Source organism: Pelodiscus sinensis, chromosome 4 (genome assembly GCF_049634645.1).
Source record: "Pelodiscus sinensis isolate JC-2024 chromosome 4, ASM4963464v1, whole genome shotgun sequence".
Classification (NCBI taxonomy): domain Eukaryota; kingdom Metazoa; phylum Chordata; order Testudines; family Trionychidae; genus Pelodiscus; species Pelodiscus sinensis.
In genome coordinates, this window is record NC_134714.1 from 98,445,574 (window position 1) to 98,462,779 (window position 17,206).

At 44.1% G+C, this 17,206-nt stretch overlaps 1 protein-coding gene across 4 annotated transcripts in view; it reads left to right on the forward strand.

The window, feature by feature from the left end:
- QSER1 (glutamine and serine rich 1) overlaps positions 1 to 17,206 on the forward strand; it is a 107,960-nt gene that overhangs the window by 79,867 nt on the left and 10,887 nt on the right. For all 4 annotated transcript variants that reach the window (XM_006110276.2, XM_075927810.1, XM_075927809.1 and 1 more), the window contains 3 exons: positions 55 to 266; positions 4,353 to 4,490; positions 11,171 to 11,268. In XM_006110276.2, the coding sequence (XP_006110338.2) occupies positions 55 to 266; positions 4,353 to 4,490; positions 11,171 to 11,268 (448 nt within the window). The remainder of the gene's footprint in view (positions 1 to 54; positions 267 to 4,352; positions 4,491 to 11,170; positions 11,269 to 17,206) is intronic.

Sequence of the window (17,206 nt, forward strand, 5' to 3'; positions counted from 1 at the left end):
AGATATGTGAGTTTATTTAGATGACTTACAAAACTGCCTATGATAATATTGCAGAGCCATTCATTATAAACCAAGCAATTGCACCAGCAAAGCTCCTGACCCTGCAGCACCAAAATCTACAACAACAAAAGTCTCTTCTGTGAAACCCAAAGCTAAACAGCCAAAAATAAAGGCCGAACCACCACCAAAGAAACGGAAGAAATGGAAAGAAGAGTTTTCATCTTCCCAGTCAGATTCTTCTCCTGAAGCACAGAGTGATGAAGATGGTGAGTGGTGCTCTGTTATCAGTCTTAATATTTGTTTTTAACTGAATTTAAACAGGAATCATAAATATATATAATATGTAGTCTATCATAAATGTTGTGTGATCTTGCAATAATCCCTTAGAAGGCAGCTGTGCAAAACTATCATGAAAGTTTAACAGCTCCATAAAAAGTTTATTCTCCCAGCCGTTATCAGTGATTTAACATTATTAAAAATCTGATATTTTACCCTCCCTTTGGGATTGGACAGATTGTGCAAGATTGCTTCAGAATGCAGTTCCATGTTAAACAATAACATAACTGTAGCAGAACATTTCCTTATGTGTACTCAGAGTCATATTTGCTTAGCCGAATGAGAGAAATACATTTTTAATACTTGGTTTAAGGTACGCAACTCCCGCTATGTAGAATAAGTAGCTGGAGTCAGCTTACCTTAAGCCGAGCTTGGTGCCATCCCATCAGCTTCCCTTACTCCTCGCGACTGCCAGGAGTACAAATGCCAGCCAGAGCTGCTCTCAGCATTCGAATTTATGGGTCTATACTAGACTCGCTAAATCGAATGCCAGAATGTCGATCTCTGGTGTAGTGAGTGAAGACCTGCCCTTAGCACCTTTCAGTCCTGCAAAGCAAGGGGGCGTCTATTGCAGAAGTTGATTTTGGATCATGCTTCCTTAACAGAATTGCTTAGAAATTTCCAATTAGAGTGACTTATTGTGTTCCCAGCCACATCAGTGACTGCGCTGTCAGGTTATTGGAGTAAAGACTACTTGGGTGATAATAATCACCCATGGCAACTTGGAAACCTGACACAATGGTGCAGTATCACTATAATTTGCCGCAAACTAGGTAACATTGCCTGCTGGAGCCAGGAAAGTCCCTTAAGAAACTGAGCAAACGCTAAATTTAGAATGTTAATGACTTCTGTGTAGTTAATGACTTCTGTGTAGAAAACTTTAGAAACATCTTGGAAAGTGACTGTGGCTATACATATCTGTGTTTGCTAATGTAATTGGTTATACATAGTTTCATGAGCTCATGAAAACATGACACTGACTTTCTGTGGTAACTTATGAAGCTTAGTGACTTTGCTGGTTTTGGACATTTTACCCCTTGAGTCATCTGAATTAGTTGGTCTCAAGGAATGTCTAAGTTCCCACTGGAAATTAGTGTTTAGTCTTGTTCACCTGTTGGGAATATTTCATCATCCCTTTTCTCCAGATCATTGTCTGGCTTAGTTTTAGAAGGCTCCTATAACCAGAGTATCTAAATTCTGATAATGCAAATAATTGTTCATTTTATGGGTATGTCTACATAGCAAAGTTATTTCAAAATAACTGCCCTTATTTCAAAATAACTTTCCTACCGTCTACACAGCCAAACCGTTATTTCGAAATAAATTCAAAATAGCGGAGCATTTATTTTGAATTTGGTAAACTTCATTCTACGAGGAATAACGCCAAATTCAAAATAGCTATTTCGAAATAAGTGCTGTGTAGACACTTATTTTGAAATAGGGGACCTCCAGCCTCAACCAAGAACACTTCTCTCCCTCCCCCACTCCCTGGAGTCCTTCAAGGGGTAAACTCTGGCCACAGTGCCTGTGCCAGCTCCAACCCTGCCAACCCAGAGCCAGCAGTCACTGCCCCGACCCAGTGGCCCCAAAACGTGAGCCAGCAAGCCACTGGCAGCCAGGCCTCCACCAATCCCCAGGAGCAGTCTGCCAGCTCCCAGGAGCCTGCTAGGGCCTAGAGAAGGCAGGCACCTTCGTGGTCCAGGGTGGAGATCGTGCACCTTATTCAGATTTGGGTGGGGGGATGCCCCCAACGTCCAAGATCCCTGCACTAGACAGAGGAACGCGGCCATCTATGGCAGGATAGCTACCAGCCTGGCCATCAAAGGCCACATGCGAACCCAGGAGCTGATTTGCATGAAAATCAAGTTGGTCTGGTGAGACCCCCCCCCCCCAACCGTGAGCCTTGAGCTCCCCCTCCTCCTTCTTCTCCTTGCTTCCGTCTTCCAGCTCCCTCCTCCCAGGTTTCCCCCTCCCCTCTCTCACCCTCTTTTCTCCCCTCTCCTGCCTCCTTTCCCCAGTCTCACCAGAGTTTCATTCCCTCCCCCCCCCAGTTTTGTTAAATGAAAAGAGTTTGTGTTAATGAAAATACATGTATTTTATTTTACATCAGGAAGGGGGGTTAGGGATGGGTAAGTGGAAGGATGTGAGGGAGGAATGAGGCACAAGCCCCCAGTGGGGCAGACCAGGGAGACTCTTAGTGCTCCTCAGGGTAGAAGCTCTCCCGCAGGGCCTCCTAGATACTGACAGCCTCCAGATGGACCTCCTGGATGGCAGCCTGTAGAAAGTGCAGCCAGGCTCGCAGCAACGTGTCCAAGAGAAGCACCAGAGTGCCCAGGGTGCCTCTAGCTCCATGTTGCTGAGTGCTGTGGTGTCCCGAGCGAGGGAAACCAGAGCATGCAGAGACAAAAAGCTTTGCTGTCCCTCATCAAGGTAGACAAGCAAGCAGGGAAACCTGGGAGCTGGCTGTCCAGGGGGGTCACTTTAAGCACAGATCTCAGATACTGTGTGGGGCTGCTGCCTGAGGCTAAGTCCTGACCTGATGCCCTGCTGATCCTGGTTCCGGCTGGCCTTAAATGCGATTCATTGTCCACTCAGTGTGGATGCACTATTTTAAAATAGCAAAATGCTATTTCGAAATGCATTTTGTGTGTAGACGCGATATTTCGAAATAAGGTATTTTGAAATAACACTGTAGTGTAGACATACCCTCTGAGAACTATTTCTCTGCTTTTCTGAAACACCATATATCTCCTTAGTTTGATGCATGCAAAATGTGACACTGTTTCTGTTAAGACATAACGTGTTATAACGTGTTATAACAGGGATCAGCAACCTCTGGCTCTCAAGCCAAATATGGCTCAGTACAGAACCAAATATGAGAAATTAATTCAAAATGTTCAAAAACACATAATTACTCATGTCAAGATGGTCTTTTTTGGTCTATTTCACCTTTAACCAGAGGTGAAAGGAAGGCGGTGCGCCCAGGTAAGAACTGGCTGTGCTCCAGCAAGAGATGGCTGGGGCACTCTGCCTGTTTAAAGGGCTGGCTGACAGTGTGCTGTAGGGGACACATGCACATTCCCAGTTAGGATGGTGAGAGGGGCTGGCAGCAGCAGATGCCTCCATCTGGCTGCAGCGGCCTGGCTCCAGCCTCCATCTGACTGTTTTGGTCTGTCCCCAGTGGCTGTGCCTCCTGGGGCAGACCCTGCATCCCAGCCCCGACGGCACTGTGACTGCTGCAACGGCTCAGCCACGGCAACTCGGCTTGGGCTCCAGCTGTGCAGCCTGGCCAGTGAGGCCCCAGTCAGAGCCCAGCCTCCATCTGGCAGCAGCATCCCGTCTCCAGCCCCAATCCTGGGGCGGGTCCTGCAGTCCAGCCCCCATTTGGCCACAGAAAGGGATGGTGGCAGCCCCCCTCCTGCTACGGCATAGGTAAGAGGGGATGCCATAATACGGCTGCGGAAATCCTGGCCCAGCCCCTTGTCCAGCCACTTTTGCCCAGGTGCAGCCGCCCAGCCCTGGCCAGGCAAGGTAATCTGGCCCCAGGCTTCCTCTCACCACGTACTCTACTTGCCACCCCCAGCACCTCCCAGACACCCCAACACTCTGCCACGAATCCTCATACGCCCAACCCCTGACTCCTGCATCCCCACATCCACAAACTGCAGCCCCAGCAGAAGTCCCATTAAATAAAGTCTGTGAATACGGTGTTTCATTTATGCTATTATTAATCATCATGTCAATTATCAATAATATTAATTTGTATATTTTCTGCCATGCATATGGGCATTCTTATACTGGCTCTTTGTTGACACTTGTTCTGAATATTGGTTTAGTTTGGCTGTGGTTTGAAAAGGTTGCCAAGCCCTGTGTTATAGAGTCTTGGGATACCACTAGAGGTCGCTTGTATTTAACAACAAAAGCCTTTTATTTCAAAATAGGAACATATGCTAATATACGAGATTTGCAGGCTATGGAAGGAAGAAAACATTAATTGTATTTCAATTACTTTTCAGAACTTGTACCTCCATCTCCTTATTTCACTCGCTTTTTGAACACAAGAGCTATGAAGGAGACCTTTAAGAGTTACATGGAGTTGCTTGTTAGCATTGCCTTAGATCCAGATACAATGCAAGCCTTGGAAAAGAGCAATGGTACAGTGTGTTTATTTTAAGGTGCACGTGCATTCTTTTATGAATGAAGCAAATGCAAAAACTCTTCTTGTTTTGCAATAGTTCTTTAGCCTACACTTTTTGATGCAAGTAATGTATTCTGTGTAATTTATATTGGTTTCAGGTTGCCCCAAATTCCTGTTTTCCCAGATTCAGCATTCTTTGATACTACATCGGGCAACGTTTTGAGTTTGTACTTGCACTGCAACTAAAAGTTCTAAACAAGGAATTGGCCAGTTTAGAAATACTGCTGCAATAGCATCTTTGACCTCTTTGCTCCAGATTCCAGTTTCATCTCACCATGGCTTTCGTGAGAAATAGATGCCAATATAATTGAGTGGATGAAATACTAATGTATCTGAATTAATTTACCATGATTGTCTTGTTAAAATCCAGATTAGCATTTACTGGAGGAATTTTTTGTTCCATTTGCTTTAAACTAATCCAGAGGAACTTGCCATCTTGTTACATTGGGCTGCTCTCATGTTAGCATCACTAATGAACCTCCTTTTTTTAATCAAGATCGCCATCACCAAACCATTTCAGATGTGCGCCTACTTTTTCATTCAGCGACGTATTTATTACTTTATGAAATTCTGATTTCTGAGCTATGCAGTAATTGGAGTTTGGATTTAGGCTTACGATTGATGTTTGAACACAGATATGTCCAGGTGGTCCTCGAGAACTGCAGTTTGATGGATGTGTTATTTAAATGTCAACATGTTAGAACTATGCACTGTAGTGGGCTATAGCATACAAATTTCACATTGGTTCTGTCTTTTGGAAATTTACCACAGAGAAAGCATTAGACTTGAGGCACTGATAGAAAGCATGGGTTTCACATAGTATGCAGCTGCTGCAACAGGGGGCTCTGTGTTGCTAATTTCAGTTTATCTAGATTTTGAAAGCTGTTACCTCTTTAAGACTCTTCCCTCTCTCTGTGTACATCAAGGGCACAGTCCTGCAACTATTATGTTAGTAGTCCCAATGAAGGCAATGGGACTGCTGATGTGAGTCAAAGCTGTGGGACTGAGCCACAAATTAGCAGCTAATGAACAGTCTTCTCAAGCACTGGTGGCCACTCACCCTGCTCCCTAGGTTCTAACACCTCTTGTGCAATTGTACAACTCTATACAGAATGATAAGCTCTTCTTTGAGGAGTGTCCCTGAGGGCGCTCCGCTGTAGGTTTCTTGGCACCCCTGCACTTACAATCAGAACTTTTTAGCGGTAGTATTCTCCGTGGGTGCCAGTGCGCCTGCGTGGCACTGCCCGCAACATAGAGAATATGTCGACGTGCACACCATCAACCGTCCTTTCAGTTCCTTCTCAACTGCTCCCAGCTTAGTCAGAATACAGAAGCACTCCATATTAGAAGTTAGTTAGTGTAGTAATTAGCGTGTTTGTTAGTCGAATTCACGTGTCCCCCCCCTTCCCACCACCACCATTAGTGTTACTTTAAAAAAAATTCTTTGTAGTTGTTTATAAGATTAGGAATAGGCATGCCAGGCTCACCAGGATTTAAACAGTGCCTGACATGCAGAATGTCTATACCCATTTCCAGTGGGCTCACTCATTGCATTAGGTCAGGGCCAGGATCATTCTCCAAAAAGCTGCCACTACTGAAAAAGCTTTCTTCTAGATCACTCAAAGTGAGGGCACTTCAGTTAAAGTTCCTCATTATGGAGAAAGTGGAGAGACCAGACTCAGAGCCGGCATCGAGCATATCTCCACACCCTATCTCACCAACAGCAGTCTCAGACTAGGGACCACCCGCACCAAGAGACGAATCGACTAAGAAGACAGTGAAGAAAACACTCCTCTCCGTTGGGTGAGAGGCCATCAAAAAAGCTATCCCCTCAGCACAAGCCCTCTTCACCCCAGGTAAGGGCTACTGGGGAGGTGCAGGCACTGGGGAATATGGTATGGACAAACCCCGAGGAGCAGTGTCGTCCAAGGACATGCGCCCTGCAGTCTTAGTACAAAAGACTAAAAGACCGCTCCCATGCTGTCAGTACCAAAAGCATCAGTACCAAAGAAATAGGTACCCAAACCACCACCTCAGGCACTGGCAAAGGGGCAGCCAGAACCAGTGGAACAGACACAAACAAAGTTGGTACCGACGGCATGCACCGAAGGTTCCCTGGTATCCATGACATCGAAGGCATGCGCCGAAGCAGTGCCACAGTGGGTAAAATCTTCCGCACCAACGTTACTGGCCTTCTTTCCTCCAAGATAGCTCACCACACATCAGGAGTTAGTGGATGCATTGGTACCGGGCACTTTGTTATTTAGCACCGATGCCACTCCAACATCAGAGGGCCCAAGCAGACTTGCGATACCCGCAAGTTTGGCACCTCAGTTTTTGAGTGACAATGAGGGTGAGCAAGAGATCCCCTTCTCACCACACCACTCATCACCAAAACTGACCTCTCAGTTGCAACAACAGCAGCTGGTCCAGACTCAGATGTGGCAAGCCTTTCTGTGGCAGAGATGGGATCCCTGGAGCACCATGAAGGCTCAGGTACTACCATCAGTGGTAGTGAGATCACAGCCAGCTGGCACCCAATCCACCTGCATCCACAAGGTCAGAAGTGACACAGGATGACATGAAAGACCTGGATAAAACACAGGAGGAGGATACACTACCTCCATATCATCATCGTCATCCCCAGATGAGTCCATAATGCCCCCATCTCCTGCCATGGGTGATGGTTGCAGGTCTTTCCAAGATCTGTATAAGAGAGTGGCTGATTCCCTCGACATATCACTAGTCAAGGTACCCGACATCCAGCACAAACTGACCAACATATTGCAAGCCTTGCCCTCAGTGAAAATAGCCCTACTGGTCAATGAGGCCATACTCGACCCAGCAAAACTTTTGTGGCAGACACCAGCCTCCATCTCACCCATATCAAGAAGGGCAGACAGACATCCTGGCTAAATGGTCTGAGTTCTTGTTTACACACCCTGTCCCAAATTTGCTGGTAGTCGATGCAGCCAATAATGGGTAAGCAGACCCAGTTTAAATCCACCCCATATGAGAAGAACTGGAAGAGACTCGATCTCCTAGCAAGAAAATCTTACTCTTCAGCATCCTTGCTCATCAGGATAGCAAATTACTCAGCATTACTGGCCAAATACACTTACAACCACTTTAAAAGAATGAGACCCTTTATTGTAAAACTTAAGAGGACTACAAGACCACATTTAAGTCAATCATTGATGAGGGTATCCCCATAGCAAAGACAGTGCTGCAGGCATCCCTTGATATGGCTGACACCGCTTCCAGATCTCTTGCCACATAGGTAGTGAGGTGTCACGTCTCCTGGCTGCACATCTCTGGGTTTCCTAGGGGCGTACAGAAAACAGTTGGGGACCTCCCCTTTGAAGATCAGAAGTTGTTTTCTACCACCACAGATGCCTCACTATGTTCCCTTAACGACCCAAGAGCCACATTAAAAACACTGGGGATGTATGTTCCCCAGCCAAAGAAGAAAATGAACTGTCTGTACACATGGCAGGGCATCATCATAATCATGCTACCCATCTCAGAGGGGCTATGACCTGAGACAACACCAGAGGCAGTAAAATGCTGACAGCCTGAAGAGCAACAGGCCATGGCCCAATCCTCTAACAGCAGACAGATATTTTGAACCATCGGTCCAGGGTTCAACATCGTTTCCACCAGCCTACCAATACAAATTTCAATCTTCAATCATTCTATCATGCATGGTCCACCATGATAACTTGAAAAAAAGGCTCTAGAGGCCAAAGCCAAAGGCCTCACAATACCATTCTTCACGTTTCCCCCAAACCAACCCCCTTCCCCTCCCTCTTCAGGGACAACACTCAAAAGTCAAACCTCACACCATCTCAGTTGGAGTTCATAGGTGCCACTCAACTGCATACAAGCATAGGCACAACTATCTCTGCAAAGATTCTATGCACTAGCCACACATTAGAAAAAATCATTATAAACAGCCCCACAGTATATGTCAACACCCCACTCCAGGTTGCACATGCGAACTCTGCAGGCTTGGCTAAACATGTTCTTTTGGCCTCACAGGCACCCATTGCACAAGAGGCTCAGCCCTGCAAGCAAGGTCAGGGAATTCCTCATGTGGTGGCTACATGACAACAAGCTCTGCTTGGTCGTCCTGTTCCAACAGCCAACCCTGTCTATTAACATAACAATGGACACTTCCCTGGAGGGCTGGGGAGCACACACTTGCAAACACAGTACACAGGGAACATAGTTTCCCAAGGAGACAAACCTACGCATCAATGTACTCGAGTTACGAGCAGTAAGAAAAGCATGTGAGCACTTTCTTCCCTTAATTCAGGGTGAAGCAGTGTGAATATACACAAATACCACTTCAACTGAGTCACATATGTTTGTGTTTCACCAGAAACACAAGTGGGAGATTCACCCTCAAGCCCTACATACCGCCTTCCTCAGGTGGGGATTTGTGGAAATAGACTTATTCACCACATCACTCAACACCAAGTGCCCCAGGTATTGTTCCATGGGAGATGCCATGCTGAACAACTGGTCTCTCAACCTTCTATACATTTTTCTGCCTCTTTCCCTCCTTAGCAAGGTCATACACAAGATAAAACTCAACAGAGCCATGATGATCATAACGCCTGTATGGCCCAAACAGACCTGGTTCCCTTACCTGTCACAAATGTCAGTTGCTCCTCTGATTCCTCTTCCATGATGGCTGGACGTAATATAGCAGGACCAGGTGTGAGTTCTTCATCCAGAAGCACTCAAGCTCCATCTTATGGCGTGGCTCCTTCAGGCATGATATCTCAGCATATCATCTGTTCAGAGGGAAGATAAAGGATAATTCTGAGCTGTCCTAAACAAAGCACAAGAAAGACTTAACTTTACAAATGGCGATGTTTCTCCAGGTGGGCCAACCACAGAGCACTCCAGCCTTGAACGGTGCAACCGGTGATGGTCTTAGCCTCATTGCATAGAAAAGACAAAATCTCTCTAACGCATCAATTAAAGTACACTTAGCGGTCATATCAAGTGAGCATGATATTGTGGATGGCCAAACTATATTTTCACACCCAACGCTAAAAAATTCCTGATAGGTCTCAAAAATACCTTTCTGCCAATAAAACCGGAGTTCCCATTTTGGGAGCTCGATCTAGTCCTAAATGCATTGACCATTTAAACCCATGGCAACATGCTCCTTGGCACACCTCTTAATGAAAGTGGCATTCTTAATAGCAATCACAACAGCCAGAAGGGTCAGTGAGCTGGCCACCCTTGGGCTGACCCACCCTTCACGATCTTCCACAAAGACGAAGTCATACTAAAACCATATCCAAAATTCCGACCAAAGATAGTTTCATGCTTTCACCTCAATGAACCTCTATACTTGCCAATTTTTCACCAGAAGCCTCAGCCGGATGTCAGTACGGCAAGACTCCACTCCTTGGATATTAGGTGTGTTATTGCTTTTTACCTAGACCGAAGAAATCAATTTAGGCCATCTCATAGGCTGTTTATTTCAATAGCAGACTTTTGAAATGGATAATGAGCTGCATTAGGGAGTGCTATGACATCAACAGAGTAGCACTCCTTACCCACGGGCACACTCCACTAGAGCGATGGCCACATCTACAGCCTTTCTACATGGCGTGCCTATCAGGGACATTTTCAGGGCAGCAACATGGGCCTGCACACACATCTTCACAAAACATTATGCAATAGACACTTACCCTTCACAGCGTACCACATTTGAATCATCAGTCTTCTTGGCGCTCCGCCAAGGAAGTCCAAAGCTTCTCCTTCCAAGGGCTCTGGGAAGTGCCCATGGGGACACTCCTCAAAGAAGAAAAGAGCGGTTACTCACCTTGTGCAGTTACTGATATTCTTTGAGATAAGTGTCCCTGTGGGCACTCCACGACCCTCCCTCCTCCCCTCTGCTTTGGAGCTTTAACATATCTCCGTGGTAGAGATTGAACTAAAAGGATCATTGACGGCATACGTGTGTTGGCACATTCACTGGCACTGGTACCCTGGGTGAATACTGCTGCTAAAACGTTCCAATTATAAGCACAGGGACATCAAGACACCTATAGTGGTGCGCCCACAGGGACACCCATCTCAAAGAAAACCAGTAACTGCACAAGGTGAGTAACCTCTCTTTTTTTGGCAGCCTCACTAATAGGCAAGTCACTAATAAATCCAAGCTGGACCAGGTAACATGACAGTCAGTTTCAGCTAAGAGGAACCTGTCTCTGGATTGTAAATTGTCTTGCATGACAGGAAGAGATTTAGAGAACAATTTGAAGTTGTGTGTAAGATTTATTCGGTACACTGTCATCTCTGTTTCCTTTTTGAACTTTTCATCACAAAGAAAAGAACAGAATAACAGTTACATTTAGCTGTTGGACTGGATAATATGGTATACTGGGCTTTGCATATTTGCTCTGTTGTAGAATCAAGTATTGAGTTTTGCATCTTAGCCTGTAAATCTTAATAAGTAATTTTCCTTTCTTATTTAAAGGTAGGATACATGAACAAAATGTACTAGTTTGGACTTTGATTATTTTATGCTAATAAATAGCGTAAGGGAGTAAACTAGCTGTAAGGGATTAATCTGTACTTAATTATTATGTATTTTTTCATGTCTTTTAGATGAGCTCCTTTTGCCTCATATGAAAAAAATTGATGGCATGCTGAATGACAACAGGAAAAGACTGCTTTCCAAATTACATTTGGAGCATACATTCAAGGTATTTTCTTTTAAAATTTCAGATTTAAAATAAACAAGTCACTAATTATATACAAGTGTCCAATGAAAAGGTGAAATGTGTAACAGGAATGGAATGTGGGGTTTGAAAGAGATTTTGAATTGAGTGTTAATATATTCCACTTAGCGAACATTTTGTGGTAGAAATGTTTCTTGGGGAGTGCTTAAAGTCCAGTTTTACTTCCCAAACTTAGTATTTATTTTAAAGCATTTTCTCTTCTAAGCTTCTGAAATTCTTCATCGAAAAATCAAACTGCTGCCACTTTGGAGCTCAAACAATACCTGTATTTCTGTCCATGATTCATCCCAGCTCTTCAGATGGGGTGAGGTGGAGAGAGCAGCAGCAGGGCTCCCTAGAGCCAGAGATGAGGAATCAGGCTGAAGAAACAGGAAAGCACTCTTTCACAGCCACAGCCCCAAGTTAAGAGATGTGAGCAAAATGGATCAGACAACCACAGTATGTGTCACCCTTCAGAACAGGGAAGTGAATGGTTTACCAGGTAATAGTTAAACGCTACCCAGGAGTAGCCCACTTTCTACCCCCAGCCTGGCTTTCACTTCCAGCCCCATGCGAGGCTGCTGACTCCCAGCTTGTTCAGGCTGGGAGCCTGCAGTCCAGTGCAGGGCTGAAAGCATCCTCTACCTGCAATGCGGGGCCCCCAGCTTGTCCCCATTTAATCAGTTGACCAGTTAAACATTAAGTTAAACTAATTAAACAGGAAGTTATATCCCTAAATAAGACAGTCCCACTTCCTTTGTTGTACACTCGGTGATTCAGCAGAGCATCACTGGGTGAAATCTGGTGACCTGTATTACAGATTGTGTAAGACTAGACAATCATAACAATCTCTTTTGGCCTCAAAATCTATGACTAAAGAAGCACTGTAGCAGCCCTCAGTAAGGGAGATGAAATCCTGGGCAGGCAGTTTCCAGCATCAGTGAAATTGGCTGCAGCTGTCCTTCCCTACTTGTTTAAATATGCTCCTGCCCACAGGACTGAGGCATTTTTTTGGAGAGTTGTTTGTTTCATCTCTACCATCTGCCTGCCTCTGGGGGCAAGTGCATGTGCATATGCATGAGGAAGAGGGCAAGGATAAACATGAATGTCATTTCTACCCCCTTATGCAGAAAATGATAGGGAGATGTTTATTCCCTAGCAGATTCCCCTGCCCATCAGGGCTTCTGTTCCAGGGGGAAAGCACTGCTGGCCAAGGTGGATTGATGTAAATCTCTCTCTCTCTCTCTTTTTCCTGTGGGCCAACAGAGTAACACCATCACATCATCAGTGTCCACATGCCACTGCCAGCCTCTGTCCTCAGCCACTTTCTGTGGCCATTCTAGGCACCATCCCCTCTGGGCATGGACTGCTCCGGCTCCTGCTTCACACCCCGAGGGTCTGTGCAGCCAGGGAGGAGCTGCTGGTGCTGGGTCTCTTTCACCATCCAAGACTGAATCCTCTTCCTGGGCCGCACCAGATCCCCATCAGCATCCGAGCTCTACCCCACCCCGCCCCAGGCAATGCTGGGTCCCCTCAGCCATCAAAGCCCCCAATGTGTGCCTGCTTATTCATTGGTATGTGTAGCGTTGGCATGCCCCAGGGGGCTGTCTGCTGGCAGCACGATGCAGTCCCAGTCTTTTTAGTCACTCTTCACACACAACCTTTCTTGGTCTCTAATTTTTTTCACTGCCTGCCTTGCAAATCTCATGTCTGCTACATCTTTTTGGAGGTGGGGTGACCAAAAGTGAACACCGCCAGCACTGCAGATGAGAGCAAACTCTTAACTTACAGGCACAAAATGAGCTCAAACTAGCTACGGGAATAAAGGGAAACAAGAAGACTTTTTATAAATACATTAGAAGCAAGAGGAAGACCAAGGACAGGGTAGGCTCACTGGTCAGTGAGGAGGGAGAAACAGTAACAGGAAACTTGGAAATGGCAGAGATGCTTAATGCCTTCTTGGTTTCGGTCTTCACCGAGAAGTCTGAAGGAATGCCTAACATAGCGAAGGATAGTGGGAAGGGGATAGGTTTAGAAAATAAAATAAAGAACAAGTTAAAAATCACCTAGAAAAGTTGGATGCCTGCAAGTCACCAGGGCCTGATGAAATGATTCCTAGAATACTCAAGGAGCTGATAGAGGAGGTATCTGAGCCTCTAGCTATCATTTTTGGAAAATCATGGGAGACAGGAGAGATTCCAGAAGACTGGAAAAGGGCAAATATAGTGCCCATTTATAAAAAGGGAAATAAGAACAACCCAGTTAGTTTAACTTCTGTGGCAGGGAAGATAATGGAGCAAGTAATTAAGGAAATCATCTGTAAACACTTGGAAGGTGGCAAGATGATAGGGAGCAGCCAGCATGGATTTGTAAAGAACAAATCATGTCAAACCAATCTGATAGCTTTCTTTGATAGGATGAGAGTCTTGTGGATAAGGGAGAAGTGGTGGATGTGGTATACCTAAACTTTAGTAAGGCGTTTGATATAGTCTCGCATGATATTCTTATCAATAAACTAGGCAAATACAAATTAGATGGGGCTACTATAAGGTGGGTGCATAACTGGCTGGATAACTGTACTCAGAGAGTAGTTATTAATGGTTCACAATCCTGCTAAAAAGGTATAACAAGTGGGGTTCCGCAGGGGTCTGTTTTGGGACCGGCTCTGTTCAGTATCTTCATCAACAATTTAGATATTGGCATAGAAAGTACGCTTATTAAGTTTGCAGATGATACCAAGCTGGGAGGGGTTGCGACTAATCTGGAGGGTAGGGTCGTAATTCAAAATGATCTGGACAAATTGGAGAAATGGTCTGAGGTAAACAGGATGAAGTTTAATAAAGACAAATGCAAAGTGCTCCACTTAGGAAGGATCAATCAGTTTCACACATACGGAATGGGAAGCGACTGTCTAGGAAGGAGTACGGCAGAAAGGGATCTAGGGGTTATAGTGGACCACAAGCTGAATATGAGTCAGCAGTGTAATGCTGTTGCAAAAAAAGCAGACGTGATTCTGGGATGTATTAACAGGTGAGTTGTGAGCAAGACACGAGAAGTCATTCTTCTGCTCTACTCTGCACTTAGTTAAGCCTAAATTGGAGTATTGTGTCCAGTTCTGGGCACAGCATTTCAAAAAAAAAAAAAAATGGAGAAATTGGGAGAGGGTCCAGAGAAGAGCAACAAGAATGATTAAAGGTCTAGAGAACATGCCCTGTGAAGGAAGGCTGAAAGAATTGGGTTTGTTTAGTTTAGAAAAGAGAAGACTAAGGGGGGACATGATAGCTGTTTTCAGGTATCTAAAAGGGTGTCATAAGGAGGAGGGAGAAAACTTGTTCATTTTGGCCTCTGAGGATAGAACAAGAAGCAATGGGTTTAAACTGCAACAAGGGAGGTTTAGGTTGGACATTAGGAAAAAGTTCCTAACTGTCAGGGTAGTCGAACACTGGAATAAATTTTCCCAGGAGGCTGTGGAATCTCTGTCTGTGGAGATATTTAAGAGTAGGTTAGATAAATGTCTATCAGGGATGGTCTAGACAGTATTTGGTCCTGCCATGAGGGCAGTGGACTGGACTCGATGACCACTCGAGGTTCCTTCCAGTCCTAGTATTCTGTGATTCTACAGAAGCTTCAGGGGGTAGCCAAGTTAGTCTGTACAGGATAAACTTAAAAAACAGCAAATGTGATAGCACTTTAAAGACTAACAAAACGTGTTGATGGTATTATGAGCTTTCGTAGGCACCGTGCACTTCTGCTGGTCATCCAAAGACTATCTGTTGTCTTTTTAATTTCATCTCAACTTACAGAATGGCATGAAAATTAAGGTTCTCAATTAATCATAGTTAATTCAAGCAATTAATGCGGAACAAATTGGCTAGATTTTAAAAAGCAGCAGTAGGCTGTTCCTGAGCTATAGTGCTAGGAGCTGCGCAAAAGTACGTTAGTGACCCCCACCCGCACAAGCCAAGACCCTGCAGCCCCAGTCCCCTCACTCGTTGCCCTGCCAAGACCCCACACCTCAACGCTGCTCACTTACACCCTCTGTTGAGATCTCACACACCACCCTGTTGACACTCTACACCACCACCACACTCACTCAACCCCTCCGCCAAGACCTCCTCACCCCACTAACCCTTAGCTGATATCCCACACTCCAGCCCACTCACTTGTACCCTCAAGCTGACGCCACGCACCCCCAGGCCCCTCACCCTTTCTGCCCAGACCCCATGCTCCCATCCCACTTCTGCCCCTCCCCTCTGACCAGATACCTACCCCCAGAGAGAGGGGGATTGGCAAGCATAGCAAGCAGGGGGCACAGCCCCCTAGTAACCATTTTAATCTTCTTTTGTATTTGCACTTTCCAATCAGTTTCCTAAAGAAAGGTTGATTTGCATTGGTAGGTAACCATTAAAACATGTTGATTTACATCTGTGTATTTCTTCTTTTTTGCTAACCAGGAGATTCACTGTAGCTATACACCTTTATTTAAGACATCATATGGCTTTATTTAGATTCTTAGTTTTCACTTTTGTATTGTGTTAGAATGGTGCATTAGATGATGGGGATTTTTTTAAACTCTTGATTTTGTCATGCTCTGGAGAAATTCGGGGGGGGGGGGTTCAAATGCAAAAACTCACCATTTGAAATTGTTTTTGTTAGCTAAATAAGAATTAATTACCATATAATATGTTTTTGTCAAACTATACCTATAACAAGTAAAAAATTAAAACTGATTTATACAAATAATATTATCTGCAATTAGTGAATTGAACTAATTGTTTCTGGTCACTATGTCCATCAATACTTTAGAACAAAGAGATATATTATCCTTTCTCAACCAGTTTTATGCATCAGTTTGAAGATGAAAATTAGCTTTTCAGCTATTTTATCTCCGAATCTGTTTCTTAACTTTGAAAAAACAGTTCTTGCACTGAACTGATTAAATAAACCAAAAATAAGTAACATGCATGTGCAGAAGTGGCTACTGCTAACAAATACTAGCTTGACATTTCATCAGACTTTGGTTCCAGATGCTTAGCCAGTGATTTTGCTTTTCAATACTTGGACTCACTTTAAAATTTTTGCAGCAAATATATGCTGCTAAACTCTGTTTTTAGTTTAATATAAATTAATCTAATAGATTTTGGTAAATTTAAGCCTTAACACAGACTGTCATAATTTCAGATTTCATTTAAATAAGTTTATATTTTAAAAGATAAATATATTTAATTTAATTTAATTTTTGTTTAAAGTAGATAACTTTTTAATTGATTTTTATCCACTTTGTTTTAGGCACCAGTCCTTTTAGTCTTTTTTCATTAATGTAAGACTTTGGGATAGGGGGTTAATTTTTGCCCCTGTCTCATCACTGCTGAAAAGCTGTTCTCTGCAGAAGCAATAGTTCTGGTTTCCAGATTTTCAGTAACTGTCTTTGGCTCCCTTGTGGCAACAGCAAATCTCCTTGGAAGGTGTCTAAATATTTCATAATACATATAAACTGTTTAGCTGACTTTGAGCCTGCATTTTTATTGTTTTTTATGGTGAGAGTTAGGGACATAAAGTCAATTGATTCCCGCTGTGCTAATACTTCTGTAGCTGATCATTACATTCCATGAGAAGAAAAGCATTCTTAGCATATAGAAGAATATCATCACTGTATATAATTATATTCATTTACTTACTATAGCATGTTACAAATTCCAACTGTCTGAAGAAGCTTATGCTTCCTGCTCACCCAATAAAAGAAAATAAATTATGTCTCTTAAATCAGATAACATAAGCCCAGTCCAACTGTCTGATCTGCATGGAAGTAAATGGGGCTCCAGGTAAGAGCAGAGATCAGTTCACATGGATCAGCTTGCAGGATCAGGACATATATTTGTAAAATGGTTGTCTAGTACAGAATATAAATCCACATCATTTTGTG